Source organism: Oncorhynchus clarkii, chromosome 16, assembly GCF_045791955.1.
Source record: "Oncorhynchus clarkii lewisi isolate Uvic-CL-2024 chromosome 16, UVic_Ocla_1.0, whole genome shotgun sequence".
NCBI classification, from domain to species: Eukaryota; Metazoa; Chordata; class Actinopteri; order Salmoniformes; family Salmonidae; genus Oncorhynchus; species Oncorhynchus clarkii.
The window spans coordinates 24298041-24315886 of record NC_092162.1 but is presented as its reverse complement, the minus strand read 5'-3'; the positions used below and the strand labels follow the sequence as shown (position 1 = coordinate 24315886).

At 40.3% G+C, this 17846-nt stretch overlaps 1 protein-coding gene across 1 annotated transcript in view; it reads right to left on the bottom strand.

Moving 5' to 3' along the window:
* Window positions 1-17846, bottom strand: part of LOC139367289 (guanylate cyclase 2g) — a 63823-nt gene that overhangs the window by 20265 nt on the left and 25712 nt on the right. Inside the window, exons 6-17 of the mRNA XM_071105513.1 lie at window positions 12208-12390; window positions 8092-8236; window positions 7272-7407; window positions 7011-7114; window positions 5060-5226; window positions 4753-4896; window positions 4345-4428; window positions 2726-2830; window positions 1542-1613; window positions 1278-1446; window positions 638-793; window positions 230-407 (exon numbers count right to left, since the gene is read on the bottom strand). Coding sequence (XP_070961614.1) covers window positions 230-407; window positions 638-793; window positions 1278-1446; window positions 1542-1613; window positions 2726-2830; window positions 4345-4428; window positions 4753-4896; window positions 5060-5226; window positions 7011-7114; window positions 7272-7407; window positions 8092-8236; window positions 12208-12390 — 1643 coding nt within the window. The remainder of the gene's footprint in view (window positions 1-229; window positions 408-637; window positions 794-1277; window positions 1447-1541; window positions 1614-2725; window positions 2831-4344; window positions 4429-4752; window positions 4897-5059; window positions 5227-7010; window positions 7115-7271; window positions 7408-8091; window positions 8237-12207; window positions 12391-17846) is intronic.

Below are 17846 nucleotides of genomic sequence, written 5' to 3'. Positions count from 1 at the left end.
AGTATAGTTCCATGTAGTCATGGCTCTATGTAGTACTGTGTGCCTCCCATAGTCTGTTCTGGACTTCGGGACTGTGAAGAGACCTCTTGTGGCATGTCTTGTGGGGTATGTATGGGTGTCCGAGCTGTGTGCCAGTAGTTTAGACAGGCAGCTCGGTGCATTCAACATGTTGGTCTCTTCCTGTCTGGGCAAGTCTGTCCCAGTCTGGGCTGGTCTCTCCACGACAGACCTTTCTGGGCTGGTCTCCTTCAGCTGTATTCTGATGGAGCCAAAAGGGGGTCTGTAGTCAGGGTTCTCACTCCAGCAGGCCTTGAGAAGGTCGACCAGCCCCTCGTTGCACATCTGGGGGCACACAGTCGGCCTGAGGGGCTCCCCTAAGAGAGGGACCCGCAATTGCTTGATAATCTCTGGAGAAAACCAATGAGACACAAACACTTTCTACACAACGTGATACCAAGTACAACAAAACTACCATTTCCCAGTATCTAATGGACTTGATACAGATTTCACACATTTTTAGATCTACTTCAGGTAGCTCAAATCCAACGTTTTACCACTTTAAACAATTATTTTCCCCACAAAGGATGGATTATTTGTGGTGTTTTCGAGGACCTTCTAGAATGAATTAACAACGCACCTTTTGGCTCCAGCTGGATATTGTTGTATGGACCCACCTCTGAGCTATAGATCAGCTCACGCATAATCATTGCAAAGCTGTAGATGTCCCCCTTGGGTGTGCCATTGAACGTGAGCTGGTCTTGCCTCAGAAGTTCTGGAGCCGTCCAGTACATCTCTGGACAAAGTGGCATCAAACTGTGGTTAATTCGACTTGTGGTAAGACTTTACTTGAGAGGGGCATACATTGATAAACACATTCATGAGCTCTGTCTCAACATTCATAATGGATTTCATGACGTTTAATATAACATTGATATAATTTATGTCCATTTAAGGTCCCACAAACAACAATTGATAAAGGCATCATAGGGCGTTCATTAGTCTTCATAAGCCCTACATAGATGCTTCACAAATTATTTTAAGCAAAGTAATACTACATAATGGTCAATATAAAAGGTCACTACATTTGTTGCTTTGCCAAATGTGGAATATCTCTTTTGCCCTACTTTATATAGCATGATATTTGCTTATGAATGATTTCTGAAGCATCTATAAAGGTCTTATAAAGGAAGGCCTCATAAACATCTCCAAACACTGGCCTGAATAGTGATTACATCAAACTACTCAGTTCTACTCCCATGATCAATTGAACTATTAACCTTCAAATTTGGGATTTTCCAGAGGGATGACTTTGTGTTTAGTGCCGTATTTGAACTCCCACAGTCCAAAGCCAGAGAGTTTGACCTGAAGTCTGCTGTCCACCAGACACGTGCTGGGTTTCAAGTTGCCATGGGACTTCAGGCTACTCTTGTGGATGTACTCCATCCCCTGCAAGTAAATCAACAGTGTCAAACTAAACCGGGAAAAAGTCTAGCCCTGTTCACATAAAGGACGTACCAGTCTAAAGGGATTTTGCTACTCACATTAACAATATCGTATGCAAAGGACAGTTTAAACATCCAATCCAGCTCAATGTCAGTGCATTTCAGAACATCCTGCAGTCACAAACAACAAAAATGATACATTTTGTAGCAATCCTTTACAACCCAATGATTGACATCTGAGTCGTGTCCATTAGGGAGGGTTTTTTGGGAAACAGAGATAAATGAGAAAGTACTACCTGAACTTTCATTTTTTACTAAACACAACGCACCACATAATATGATACCTCATACAGAGTGATACAAGAAAAGCAGCAGTGGTACCACTTTAAATGAACATCAACTTGAACCCTTCTCTTAGGTTCGATTCGGCTATACACAAGTTATGTTCTGGGTCAGTTTGATTCGGTACAGTGAACACAAAAGGTACAGTAAGTACAGTTCCCCTTATCTAAATGTTGCTGAGAATGTCACCTTTCAGATTTTTTTCCCATGGGTTGATAGCTCCAACCTTTCTAAACTTAGACCCAAATGTTTGATGCATGTAAATAGTCAGAAATCCATAAGATCGAATAATCATGATTTGTCAAAACTCAGTTTTGTTGCTCAGATCAGTGTTGCTCAGCCTCAAGAGTTAGAAAATGGTCAAGTTCAAGGGTCAAATTGCGGGTCAAATTGACTTCAGATCTTTGTTGCTCAGCCATTGAGCGTCGTAGGAAAAAAAATACTGTGATCAGCATGGTTGCATCATTCCTGTGCAGATAGCAGCTTGTTTCTAGGACATAACGTTCAAGAGATATATAGACCAAGCTCACGGTCAAATTCCGGGTCAAATTGACACAGAACATCATGGATGTCACTTTTCTTGTACCGGGTAGGGTTTTATTGTGTGTACATTACGCGTTTTACAAGTTTGAGACTCATACCTAGGAGAGTAGATTAAGTATGTCAGTGATAAAAAATGTAAAAAATTAGTCAAATTGACCCGGAACATAAGGGATGGGTTAAAAACTTTATGAAGCCTTCACGAACTGTTTATATGGCATTCACAGATGTTTGACAAATAGCATTCTATATACATTGTTGTAACATAGTTTATATAGTGTGAATTTGTTTATAAATCAGTTGTAAAGCATCTACGAAGGACTTATAAATAGTTTATGGCGGCCTCATTAGTTCAAGTTGTTGTCATTTCAATCCGGACCATCACTGTCCTTTGCTGTTACCTTCAGGCTGCCTTTCTTGCAGTACTGCATGACCATACAGACCTTTGGAGGGTCAATGCAAACCCCAAAGAACTGCACCAAGTTTTCATGCTTCATCTCTCTCAACTGTTTTATAAAAGGGAGTACAGAGCATTATTTACAAAAATACTTTCAAATGGGCTTTTCAATAATAATGAATTATTAATAAATATTAAGATTACCTTTTTTTTTTATTAAAAAAAAAACAACAGAATAATCATAAGCATACAAACTTCAACTCCCTGCAATTGTTTTGGACTCAATATTGTAAATCAATTATGTAAATAATAAATCAATTATGTAAATATATATATATATATATATATATATATACATACAGTACCAGTCAAAAGTTTGGATACACCTACTCATTCAAGGGCTTTTCCTTATTTGTACAAATTTCTACATTGTAGAATAATAGTGAAGACATCAAAACTATGAAATAACACATATGGAATCAAATAGTAATCAAAAAAGTGTTAAACAAATCAAAATCTAGGTCATTTCATGCAGCACTCCATCACTCTCCCAGCCCCGAGAATTCCAGGTGGGAGTCAAGGTGTTGGGCTTAATCCCGACGGCCGAAAGCAAGTTCCTGGAGCGGGCCGTACGAGGTGATAGAGAAAGTGGGACCCGTCAATTACCGCGCACGGCAGCCAGGGAGACAGAAACCCCAACAGATTCACCATGTGAACCTGTTGAAGAAGTGGCACCATAGGACAGCCTTGGCCGTGTTATGGTCGGGACCCAAGACGCCAACGATAGCAGTGGTGGTCCCGAACAATGAGGACCCAAAAGCAAGTGCTCAGGGAGCTCATCGATCCGCACATGGCGGTGTTCTTTGAGAAGCAAGGCCGCACGACCCTCATTGAACACCACATCCGCATCTGGCCCGGGGAAATGGTACAAGAGGCCATATCGGCCATCCCGGGGAAACGGTATAAAAGAGACCATTGGTACCGGGGGCTCCCATTCGTCTCCACGGAGCCCCACCCACATTCCAGCACCTGATGGACAAAGTACTTCGACCCCACCAACAGTACGCAGCGGCCTATTTGGATGCTATCATCATCCACAGGCAGTGCTGGATGCGCTCAGGCAAGCCGGGTTGACAGCGAACTCAAAGAAATGCAAACTAGGGTTCGATGGGGGAACGTCAAGCCCCAAGAGAGGAAAGTCCAGAAGACACAGATCATTATTTTGTTTGTGTTTGTTTTTTAAATAAACACCCTTGAAACCGAGCTAATCCAACTCTGTCCGTGTCTGATCTGTGTAAACGTCTTGATCAAACCCCCTGGTCTGCCCCAAAATATGCAGTATATATATATATATATATATATATATATATATATATATATATATATATATATATATATATATATACACACACAATATATATATACACATATACAATATTTTTTTTACATAAGCTGACCATTCAAAAGCTCAGTTCTTACCTTTCTAAATGTACTAACCATGTGTTTGTTGGATTTATACTTTAGAAATGGTTAGAAGTTAAAAAGGCATTGTACTAAAAATGTAATGTTGTGTCGTTTGAAAATGCCACAAAAGGGCTTCAGTCTAGTGAAACCCAACTTTACCATGTTGAACTCTGCGATGATGGACGGCTTCCTGATATCGCTGACAGATTGATTCTGCATGTATTTGATGGCCACTTGATTTCCCTGAACAAAATAGAGGTAGGTAGTAACACAGTGTCAGTAACACATTGGCAGGCACACAGAGGCAGTTAAAACATCTATTCTATTCTAATCTATTAGATTGTATCAGTTGCAGGTAGGGGCCTTTATTTGAAAGGGGTATACATTATGCATACATAACACCTGACATGATAAACAGTTCAAAACATGAGTTTTGCTTCAACATTCCTAACGGCATTCATGCTAACATCTATGTAATTTATGACATGGCTGTGGAACAGTATGTTAATTTAACCAGCAGAGTCATCCGGCTGTAGAGTATATTGATTGTATTCTGTCTATGTATACCTGAAAAAGACCTATAGTGGAGTAGATGTGCTCTTTCCCTGCATTGTCTCTCAGTCCGTAGCTAGTGGAGGAGAGGATGGTCTGATAGGAGCCTCTACTTCCAGTCTTACTGGCTGTCGTGCTCATAGATAGGGCCGGCACTCCCTAGACGTTAACCATATTTTTGTTAGTTACATACATACTTTGAATACATTCAGTTAGACAAGTGACTAGGCATCCCCTTTCCCTTTCCCTTTGGTTTCCATTGATACGCAATGTTTCAGATGAGAGGAATCTCAGACATGTCCATTTTTGAATTGGCTCATACTTTAGGCTCTTTGATAATAGTGATCTCATTGTAGTTGATGATACACCAGCAGGAGCCGTCCAGCCTGGTCTGCAGCCGGAACTTCTGCAGCATAAGGAGGCCAATGAAGACCAGGGCTGACACACCGATGAGAGGGGACACCACCAGCAAGATCACCAGGGATATATCTATTTAAAAAAGCCCAGGGTTAGCTTTAAAGTGACCATTTAAGGGACAATTCAACATAAAAGTTTCCAGATATTTTCAGACATCAATTGTAGACTAATATTGAGATACTACCACGTCCCAGGTCATCTGGTGTGTAGACACACTTATGTTTCTATCTTAAATACATGTAAAACATAAGCACCATAAAATGTCCTGATTTTATTCTGCGCTGATCTTTTCCATTAATTTCAGATTGAGGCATATGGCTGGATTGATACACAGAATCAAAGACATGGGACGTGGATTCATTTTGATGTTAGAATATTTTTGTAGATTTAAAAACATTTGATCATCTTTGATTATGGAGTGTAATGTCCCTTTAACAGCAAGACCACAATGTACAGCTATGTATATATACATTAAAATGAGCATATGTATATTATAATACTGTTATAGTGAAATGGAAACACTTTAGGAGGTATCGCTAAGAAAATATATGTATTCAATCCACTAATACTAAACGTGCATTTTTACATAGAAACATCTCTATTTTTAACATTTTGAGCTTGAACAATGGTTTATTAGAGGTATGGGTAGCACCATCTTGAATTTACATAGTAACGACTGTTGCCAATGTGTCATTGGTAGGCTTGACCAAATTGTGAGGTTTAGCACCGTGACTGAAAGTGAATGCCGCCACCAGGAGGAAGTGCCTCGCCTCCACTGGACCTGAAAGGTTTCTCACAACTTTGACAGCTCTGCTTTTGAGATCAGGATGACAACATTAAGGTAAGAAACTGTGTACAATTAGTTTCTATGTTGGTAATTATAATATTTACATTTTAGAGGATAATAAATAAATAATATGGTCTGTTTACATTTATTTTTGAGGCTATTTATACAGATTTTTTTTTATAAAAACATGTATAAACTGTATTTATAATTATATGATTAGATTATAGCTTGATAATAATTCTATTACACAATTTCTGATATGTCTTACTGCCATTCATTCCAATTAGACTGATTTGGATTTCCCCTTGACCAATATGTCTGCCATTTGCACCCCATTATGGAACTTTGAAGGTTTATGACATTACATTTTTTAATACGATCTATATGATCTTCTACGACAATTTTTTGGCACAGATATTCTTAATTTTAGGCAAAAAAAAAAGTGTGTCACTGGCCACTCTATATTCTGCTGTCTTTTGGATTTTTGTTTATTTTCCCAGTTTTTGCCATGGGTAACCGTGCATATGATGTATGCATTTGTAGGCCAATTTGGAAATTGTAGAATGACTACATTACCCACAATGCTCAGTGACTGAACATTCCAAATTACGATGGCAATTTTGTATCACTATTGTAATTATATTTATATGGTGAAGGGCCTTCTATGATGTAGGGCAGGCCAGTAACTGATTTTACTGTGCATCACAATAGTCATCCTATTTCTATAGTAAAGGGTCAGTAATTTTTGTAAACAAAACTTCTTATTGTCACACGAGATGCCACTGGTAGATTCAAAATGAGTAGCTTAATAATTATTTACATGTCCCAAGTTGCATTTGCAAACAAATTATTTTTCTGAATACATAATGTGAAAAGTGAGCAACTGACAGTGAGCAATGAGCAAAATAACCATAGACAGCAAATTGACAGTGTATAAATAGTATTTATATGGATGCAGTCCTCAGAGTGAACTGCATTGAATTTTAATAATCAGATCCAATGATTTACCGCCTGTAGGGAGGGATGCCACTAGTGTAGATTATTGTTGCATGGTGATATTGGGAATTACCATTGGAGAGCCATTGACAAAGCTTGTTGTCAAAGCCACAGTCAGGGTTATCAGTCGGAGGCTTTCCCTTTGGCCAGATCACAGATACAAACTTTGGGGTCGGTCTGCAAAGGAACAACATGACATGTATTCTATAAACCTACTATCCGATATTCATGGCGGGCCCAATTATTTGTACGATACAGAAATGGCCAGGTATTTACAAAGAAATTACACGGTAAAATGGTAATATATTTGAAATTAACTTCTACATTGTGTCACCTGATAGATTTGGTGTGGCTGTCAAAATGAAGGATGGGCACAAATGTGGTGCTGTCATCAGTATGCTGCAGATCAAAAATGGAGTAGTCCAAGTTCCTCTCACCCTCCTCATCAAAGTGGACCAGTCCAGATGCTCCTGTAATACACAGGTCCCCACATACAACGATTATGCTTACATTACACTCTTTTATAAATCCTCCATAGCAGTGCAACACCAATTATTAATACTCTGTAAATGGGTTAGCTAACAACGTCACGAAAAACAATGCGCACGCTTCAATGGGGCAGAAGGCAGTGTGTTGCTTTGATTCTGGATGGCCAGCTTAGAATAATGACAAGCAGCTGCCACGTGGGGAATTGTAGGTGGCTCGTTTCAGCTAGTTTATTTATTGACAATGGCAGCTGCTTCTCAACAGAAAAAAATCTGTGAACAGGTAAATTCATTTAAAAAAATTGATGAAATAATACAATTTAGCATATGCTTTTCTCCAGAGTGACTTACAGGAGCAATTAGACTTAAGTGCATTGCTCAGGGGCACATTGAAATATGTATTCCCTTGTCAGCTTAGGGATTCAAACCAGCAACCTTTCGGTTACTGGCCCAACAAGCTTAACTGCTAGGCTACCTGGCCACCATTATCATGCTTTCCCATAGACTTGAGTGTAGACAGCTGCTCAGGGCTTGGATTTCTGAATGTCACTGCATTGTAATAGGTTTAATTTATTTGACAGGGACAATGAACATTCCAGAGTCTAGACATAAATGTGCTGGAGTTTTTTCTGTCTAGCCATGAATGAATAGAAGCTGAATTGAAGCTACCATAGAAGTGGATGTTGTTCTTGTTCTTCAGTCTCTGGAGCAGTTCACTGCCGTCATGGGGGTCTTTGCCATCTTTCAGGACTTCCTTCAGTCCCATGGCGTAAAGCAGGACTGCATCGTGCAAGTAGGCAGAGTAAGGGCTAACCTGGAACACAACATCACCCACAGCAGAATCTCATGCTTTTACTAGATCTCAATGGAAAGGGTAAGACTTGCTTGAAGGGACTTCATAAAGCATTCACAACCCATTCATAAGCAATACATACAATACAATACAGAGTTACTTTCTGCCAAGCTACAAGGGGTTAATGAGGGCATGGTTTTGGACATCAAAGTTGAGACTGTTCTAAAGTGATCTTACCACACATGTGAATGTAATGTTGATCTGAAAGGTTTTTAGTAAAAAACCCTGTATTCAGCTGTCTTAATTTACTAGTTGAGAGATGTGATGCAATGCTTATTGTCAACATCTGCAAGACATAACGAAAAATCTACTTAAGTTGAAAAACTGCTAATGAATATTGTTAAAATGCTCATGTATGTGATATGTATGAGGTATGAATGTGTTAGGAAGTCCTTATGTAGGTACTCATCAAGTAAAGTGTTACCTTAAAGATATTAGGTGCTTTTGAGTGGTAACACTAATGCAACTGACTGTCGAAGAAAGTCGAGGAGTGAAGTCAGACACTAATGTGGTTTTCCAACAGCAAGGCTCAGATCAACATGGCAGTGTTTCCATTGTTTATCAAAGTTGTTCTTTATAATGTTTAAATAAAATGTTTTTAACCCCATATCACACACTCACAAACTGAAATATATGTGTGTGTACATTGTACAATCAATTAGTGAGAGAGAGACAAAAATATCACTTTCATTTGAATATCCACTGTAGCATGCTATAAATCTTGGCAAAGTTGGTTCCTGTTCCAGTCATGTCTTCTGTCATGTTCCCGTGAGTCAAACAAAAACTCTCTAATGATTGGTTTACAATAGAGCCTGCCACAATGCAGGTGATGGCTGCAGGATGAAGTTGGTGAAGAGCAACTGCAGAAAGTTGCAGTCGACTGTAGTCAAATCTTCATAACCTTTGATCACATTTTGTAAAGTTTGGGACCATTTTTATCCCCATAACAGTGGCGTCAGTTCAGCTCAGCTATGGCAAAGTGGGGTGCGTGGGGGTTGGAAGTTGAAGCTCATTTACTGCATTTTTACACAATTTAAAAACTCTAAAATGCTATTTGGAGAACAGGAAAAAAATGACCCCAGCCTTTGACCCCAGCAAAAATAAAAGGTTTAAATATATGTGGAACGGCACAGACAATGTTAACAACTACTGAACCTCATCATAAATTGACTAATTTACTTTTGAACGGTGCATGCAGTGCAATGTGAAATAGATGCCTAATACATGCAAGTCACAACAAGGGCGACTTCAAATGTTGACATCCATAAGCGGTGTGTCAGTTTAAAGCTGTTTTTCACCATGAAATTTCACCTTTATAATAAAGGATTGCGTGCGTCTATCATCGCACTTTCAAACTAATGTAATATAAGCTACTATTCCTAATGTGATGAGTAGATTGCATAGTCATAATTTAGGCTAATAATATAACTCAAATCATTGTTAGCAAAACACTGTTCTGAACAATGCATGCCTGAGCACTTAATGACATAGAGTAGGCCTTTTATAAATAAATTTCATGCAATTCTACTACATTTTATATGACTGGAAACTGGATATATTTTATATGACTGGAAGCTACCTCATCTTGAAGGCAACCATCTAATCTAGACCTACGAAAGGGAGAGAAACAAATTGTACAATATGACGTCCATCTAGCCTGGAGCAGGAAATTAGTGCCCCCAAAAACCTTTCCAGTGGAACTGATCCAATGATACAGTGCATTCGGAAAGTATGCAGACCCCTTTACTTTTTCCACAATTTCTTATGTTACAGCCTTATTCTAAAAGGGATTTAAAAAAATATCCTCATCAATTTACACACAATACTCCATAATGACAAAGCAAAAACAGGTTTATAGACATTTTTGCAAATGTATTAAAAATAAAACAGAAATACCTTATTTACATAAGTATTCATAACATTTGCTATGAGACTTGAAATTTAGCTCAGGCGCATCCTGTTTCCGTTGATCTTTCTTGAGATGTTTCTAGAACTTGAATGTACCACCTGTGGTACATTCAATTGATTGGACATGATTTGGAAAGGCACACACCTGTCTATATAAGGTTCCACAGTTGACAGTGCATGTCAGAGCAAAAACCAAGCCATGAGAACAAAGGAATTGTAAGTAGAGCTCTGAGTAAGGATTGTGTTGAGGCACAGATAAGGGGAAGGGTACCAAAACATTTCTACAGCATTGAAAGCCCCAAAAACACAGTGGCCTCCATCATTCTTAATGGAAGAAGTTTGGAACCATCAAGACTCTTCCTAGAGCTGGCCTCCAGGCCAAACTGAGAAATCGGGGGAGAAGGGCCTTGGTCAGGGAGGTGACTAAGAACCCGATGGTCACTCTGACAGAGCTCAAGAGCTCCTCTGTGGAGATGAGAGAACCTTCCAGAATTATAATCGTATCTGTAAGACTCCACCAATCAGGCCTTTATGGTAGAGTGGCCAGAGAGAAGTCACTGCTCACTAAAAGGCACATGACAGCCTGCTTGGAGTCAAAAGGCACCTAAAGGACTCTCATTCCTAAAGTGAAGCATGGTGGTGGCAGCATCATGTTGTGGGGATGTTTTTTCAGCAGCAGGGACTGGGAGACTAGTCAGGATTGAGGGAAAGATGACTGGAACAAAGTACAGAGAGATCCTTGATGAAAACCTGCTCGAGAGCACTCAGGACATCAGACTAGGACGAAGGTTCACCTTCCAACAAGACAACGACCCTAGGCACTAAGCCAAGACAACGCAGAAGTGGCTTTGGGACAAATCTCTGAATATCCTTGAGTGACCCAGCCAGAGCCCGGACTTGAACCCGATTGAACAATTCTGGAGAAACCTGAAAATAGCTATGCTGCGACACTCCCCATCGAACCTGACAAAGCTTGAGAGGATCTGCAGAGAGGAATGGGAAAAACTCTCCAAATACAGTTGTGCCAAGCTTGTAGCATCATACCCAAGAAGACTTGAGGCTGTAATCGCAAAGTACTGAGTAATGGGTCTGAATACCTATGTAAATGTGATATTTCAGTTTTGTATTTTTTTTAATCAATTTGCAAAAATTTCTACAAACCTGTTTTTGCTTTGTTATTATGGGGTATTGTGTGTAGATTGATGAGGGGGGAAAAAATGCTATACATTTTAGAATAAGGCTGTAATGTAATGAAAGTGTGGATAAAGTTAAGGGGTCTGAATAGTTTTCAAATGCACTGTAAATAGTTAATAACTGTTAAATAACTTCTGAATAAATAAATAACTGCTAAATAGTTAACCTAATAGCTATCCGGACAATCTGCATTGACCCCATTTGACTCATCACATACACTGCTGTTACTGCTCATTATCTATCCTGTTGCCTAGTCACTTTACCCCCACCTATATGTACATACCTACCTCAACTACCTCATACTGCTGCATCGACTCTGTACTGGTACCCCGTGTATATAGCCAAGTTATCGTTACTCATTGTGTATTTATTCCTTGTGTTATTATCTTTTCAACTATTTTTATACAACTGGCCGTGAATGTTTCAAATGCCGACATCAAATTCAAAGCAATCGGTGCATTAGCTAAATGGCTGAATGGCAAAGAAAACTGTCTGTCACTGTCTCTGCTCTCTGCCTTCTTAACTTGAGAGAAAGGAGGTTTCTCTCCGAGCGATGTTTCGCATGGTCCTAAAGCCAGCCCAATAAAACTCTAAACAGCCTTTACATTTGATTCGGGATTGGATTGATTTTAGTCTACTTTTTTGTAGCCTACTTTAACATTATTGGTCTTGAGCTAGGGTATTAAGACTGCCATACCCAACTGACACCAACGCTTCATAATGCTATACACGTTGAAAGGCGATTTGACAAAAGTGATTCGCTCTAATGCACCCATTATGATGGATTATGCAAAAAAAACTGGTAACATTGAGAACCTCTTTTCTCTCACCTCTTTTTCTGATGTAAGTTTGCTGTGAAAAGGGTGCGTCTTCAGCCTCTCATAGACTTGCTCAAAGAAGTCGTAGTAGTCGTAACCCTCGTTGGACTTCTGACCGATGACAAAGGCCATGTCGAAGGCCCTCATGGTCGCCAGGTCTTTCCTGTTGTTCATGGCATATTTCCACAGGTTGTCCTGTTCAAACCAAAAGTGGTGGACAAAGATGAGTTTTTATGGCTGCATTCCAGTGTAAAACGTTGTTCCCCTCTCCTCTGCTCTTGTTTATCGTACCTCTCAAATTTGAGTAAAGTAAAGCCAGTACTTAGCTGGTTATCGGTATGAGACGTACACCAAACGACACATACAGTTGAAGTCGGGAAATTTACATACACCTTAGCCAAATACATTTCAACTCAGTTTTTCACAATTCCTGACATTTAATCCTAGTAAAAAGTTAGGATCACCACTTTATTTTAAGAATGTGAAATGTCAGAATAATAGTAGAGAGAATTATTTATTTCAGCTTTTTTTGCTTTCATCACATTCCCAGTGGGTCAGAAGTTTACATACACTAAATTAGTATTTCGTAGTATTGCCTTTATATTGTTTTAACTCGGGTGAAACGTTTCAGGTACCCTTCCACAAGCTTCCCACAATAATTTGGGTGAATTTGGTTCCATTCCTCCTGACAGAGCTGGTGTAACTGAGTCAGGTTTGTAGGCCTCCTTGCTCACACACACTTTTTCAGTTCTGCCCACAAATGTTCTATAGGACTGAGATCAGGGTATTGTGATGGCCACTCCAATACATTGACTTTGTTGTCCTTAAGCCATTTTGCCACATCTTTGGAAATATGCTTGGGGTCATTGTCCATTTGGAAGAACCCTTTGCAACCAAGCTTTAACTTCCTGACTGATGTCTTGAGATGTTTCTTCTATATATCCACACCATTTTCCTGTCCCATGATGCCATCTATTTTGTGAAGTGCACCAGTCACTCCTGCAGCAAAGCACCCCAACAACATGATGCTGCCACCCCCGTGCTTCACGGTTGGGATGGTGTTCTTCGGCTTGCAAGTCTCCCCTTTTTCCTCCAAACATAACAATGGTCATTAAGGCTAAACAGTTCTATTTTTGAGTCATCAGACCAGAGGACATTTCTCCAAAAAGTATGATCTTTGTCCCCATGTGCAGTTGCAAATCGTAGAATGGCTTTTTTATGGCGGTTTTGGAGCAGTGGCTTCTTCCTTGCTGAGCCGCCTTTCAGGATATGTCGATATAGGACTCATTTTTACTGTGGATATAGATACTTTTGTACTTTCCTCCAGCATCTTCGCAAGGTCTTTCGCTGTTGTTCTGGAATTGATTTGCACTTTTTGCACCAAAGTACGTTCATCTCCAGGAGAGAACGCGTCTCCATCCTGAGAGGTATGACGGCTGCATGGTCCCATGGTGTTCATACTTGCGTACTATTGTTTGTACAGATGAACGTGGTACTTTCAGGCGTTTGGAAATTGCTCCCAAGGATGAACCAGACTTGTGGATGTCTAAAAAAAATGTCTGAGGTCTTGGCTGATTTCTTTTGATTTTCCCATGATGTCAAGCAAAGAGTCACTGAGTTTGAAGGTTGGTCTTGAAATACATCCACAGGTACACCTCCAATTGACTCAAATGACATCAAATAGCCAATCAGAAGCTTCTAAAGCCATTACATCATTTTCTGGAATTTTCCATGCTGTTTAAAGGCACAGTCAACTTAGTGTATGTGAACTTCTGGCCCACTGGAATTGTGATACAGTGAATTATAAGTGAAATAATCGTTCTGTCAACAATTGTTGGGAAAATTACTTGTGTCTTGCACAAAGTAGATGTCCTAACCGACTTGCCAAAACTATAGTTTGTTAACAAGAAATGTGTGGAGTGGTTTGCGACCTTTTGCCACATTTCAGGCTTCAAACATAAAGATATAAAATTGTATTTTTTTGTGAAGAATCAACAACAAGTGGGACACAATCATGAAGTGGAACGACATTTATTGGATATTTCAAACTTTTTAAAAAAATCAAAAACTGAAAAATTGGGCGTGCAAAATTATTCAGCCCCTTTGCCTTCAGTGCAGAAACTCTCTCCAGAAGTTCAGTGAGGATCTCTGAATGATCCAATGTTGACCTAAATTACTAATGATGATAAGTACAATCCACCTGTGTGTAATCAAGTCTCTGTATAAATGCACCTGCACTGTGATAGTCTCAGAGGTCCGTCAAAAGCGCAGAGAGCATCATGAAGAACAAGGAACACACCAGGCAGGTCCGAGATACTGTTGTGAAGAAGTTTAAAGCCGGATTTGGATACAAAAAGATTTCCCAAGCTTTAAACATCCCAAGGAGCACTGTGCAAGCGATAATATTGAAATGGAAGGAGTATCAGACCACTGCAAATCTACCAAGACCTGGCCGTCCCTCTAAACTTTCAGCTCATACAAGGAGAAGACTGATCAGAGATGCAGCCAAGAGGCCCATGATCACTCTGGATGAACTGCAGAGATCTACAGCTGAGGTGGGAGACTCTGTCCATAGGACAACAATCAGTCGTATATTGCACAAATCTGGCCTTTATGGAAGAGTGGCAAGAAGAAAGCCATTTCTTAAAGATATCCATAAAAAGTGTTGTTTAAAGTTTGCCACAAGCCACCTGGGAGACACACCAAACATGTGGAAGAAGGTGCTCTGGTCAGATGAAACCAAAATTGAACTTTTTGGCAACAATGCAAAACGTTATGTTTGGCGTAAAAGCAACACAGCTGAACACACCATCCCCACTGTCAAACATGGTGGTGGCAGCATCATGGTTTGGGCCTGCTTTTCTTCAGCAGGGACAGGGAAGATGGTTAAAATTGATGGGAAGGGCCTCCCGGGTGGCGCAGTGGTTAAGGGTGCTGTACTGCAGCGCCAGCTGTGCCATCAGAGTCCTGGGTTCGCGCCCAGGCTCTGTCGTAACCGGCCGCGACCGGGGGGTCCGTGGGGCGACGCACAATTGGCCTAGCGTCGCCCGGGTTAGGGAGGGCTTGGTCGGTAGGGGTGTCCTTGTCTCATCGCGCACCAGCGACTCCTGTGGCGGGCTGGGCGCAGTGTACGCTAGCCAAGGTGGCCAGGTGCACGGTGTTTCCTCCGGCGCATTGGTGCGGCTGGCTTCCGGGTTGGATGTGCGCTGTGTTAAAGAAGCAGCGGCTTGGTTGGTTGTGTATCGGAGGACGCATGACTTTCGACCTTCGTCTCTCCCGAGCCCGTACGGGAGTTGTAGCGATGAGACAAGATAGTAGCTACTACAACAATTGGATACTACGAAATTGGGGAGAAAAAGGGGTAAAATTCAAAAAAAAATAATAATAATAATAAAAAAATATATAATAATATTGATGGGAAGATGGATGGAGCCAAATACAGGACCATTCTGGAAGAAAACCTGATGGAGTCTGCAAAAGACCTGAGACTGGGACGGAGATTTGTCTTCCAACAAGACAATGATCCAAAACATAAAGCAAAATCTACAATGGAATGGTTCAAAAATAAACATATCCAGGTGTTAGAATGGCCAAGTCAAAGTCCAGACCTGAATCCAATCGAGAATCTGTGGAAAGAACTGAAAACTGCTGTTCACAAATGCTCTCCATCCAACCTCACTGAGCTCGAGCTGTTTTGCAAGGAGGAATGGGAAAAAATGTCAGTCTCTCGATGTGCAAAACTGATAGAGACATACCCCAAGCGATTTACAGCTGTAATCGCAGCAAAAGGTGGCGCTAAAGTATTAACTTAAGGGGGCTGAATAATTTTGCACGCCCAATTTTTCAGTTTTTGATTTGTTAAAAAAGTTTGAAATATCCGATAAATGTCGTTCCACTTCATGATTGTGTCCCACTTGTTGTTGATTCTTCACAAAAAAATACAGTTTTATATATTTATGTTTGAAGCCTGAAATGTGGCAAAAGGTCGCAAAGTTCAAGGGGGCCGAATACTTTCGCAAGGCACTGTATATATATTTTTTTCTATATGTTTTTGCACAAATGTGTTTACATCCCTGTTAGTGAGCATTTCTCATTTGCCAAGACAATCCATCCACCTGACAGGTGTGGCATATCAAGAAGCTGATTAAACAGATTACACAGGTGCACCTTGTGTTGGCGACAATAAAAGGCCACTCTAAAATTAGCAGTTTTGTCACACAACACAATGCCACAGATTTCTCAAGTTTTGAGAGAGCAGGCAATTGGCATGCTGACTGCAGGAATGTCCAACAGAGCTGTTGCTAGAGAATTGAATTCCTTTCTCTACTATAAGCCACGTCCAACATCGTTTTAGAGAATTGGCAGTACATTGGACCGGCCTCACAACCACTGACCACGTGCAACCACGCCAGCCCAGGACCTCCATTTCCGGGGGGGGGGGGGGGGGGGGCTGAGGAGTATTTCTGTCTGTAATAAAGCCCTTTTGTGGGGAAAACTCATTCTGGATTGACCTATGCCCTCCCAGGCCCACCTGGCTTCGCCCCTTCCCAGTCATGTGAAATCCATAGATTAGGGCCTAATGAATGTATTAAAATTGAATGATTTCCTTCTATGAACTGTAACTCAGTAAAATCTTTGAAATCGCTGCATGTTGCTTCCATATTTTTGTTCAGTTTATAGTGCTATCATCGATCATAACCCCGATATTTAACCCTGTTTAATATTTAAAACACTGATTGCATTTAGAATGCACTTCCCCTATTATATGAAGTGCTAGGTTTTTCTAGCTGGTTACTGTCACGTTCGTTATAGCGATGAGACAAAGGCACAGCGTGATGAGAATACATCTTCTTTAATGAAACGAAGAAACTTAAACAAACTTACAAACACAACAAAACGAACGTGACGCTATAATAATAGTGCCTACACAGGTAACTAAACATCGACAATCACCCACGACTTACCCAAGGAATATGGCTGCCTAAATATGGTTCCCAATCAGAGACAATGATAAACAGCTGCCTCTAATTGAGAACCAATCTAGGCAACCATAGACATACAAAACACCTAGACTAGAAAACAACCCCATAAACAAACAAAAACCCTAGACAGGACAAAACACAACAAACCACCCATTGTCACACCCTGACCAAACCAAAATAACAAAGAAAACAAAGATAACTAAGGTCAGGGCGTGACAGTTACAAGGACAAACTTGTGTTTTGATGGAAATTATTCCAATCGTTTTTCCACCATTCATTCAAACACTTCAAATAAGGGCTGTGTTTTGTGTAGACTCACCCTGGTGTGACATTTTGATAACTGTGTAAATCTCTTTCAGACAAGTTGACTTGTATCAATATATTTAGCCCCCAAAACAAATGACTAATTAGCTGCTAATGTGGCTATCATACAGCACTACACATGCCTGTCTCAAGCTTCACATCACTCACCAGGGCCATGATGATCTGGACGAGAGGTACGAATCTCTGGATTAGCTATCTAATGTTAGCTAAATTGAGCAATTAATCAATAGGCTACATTTGTTTAAATTTACAATTCTGTGAACTGTCTTTACATTTACACAATACATGTTATCTAGCTAGCTAGCTCATGGTTAGCTAGTTATCAACCTTAGCCTGGCTAGATGG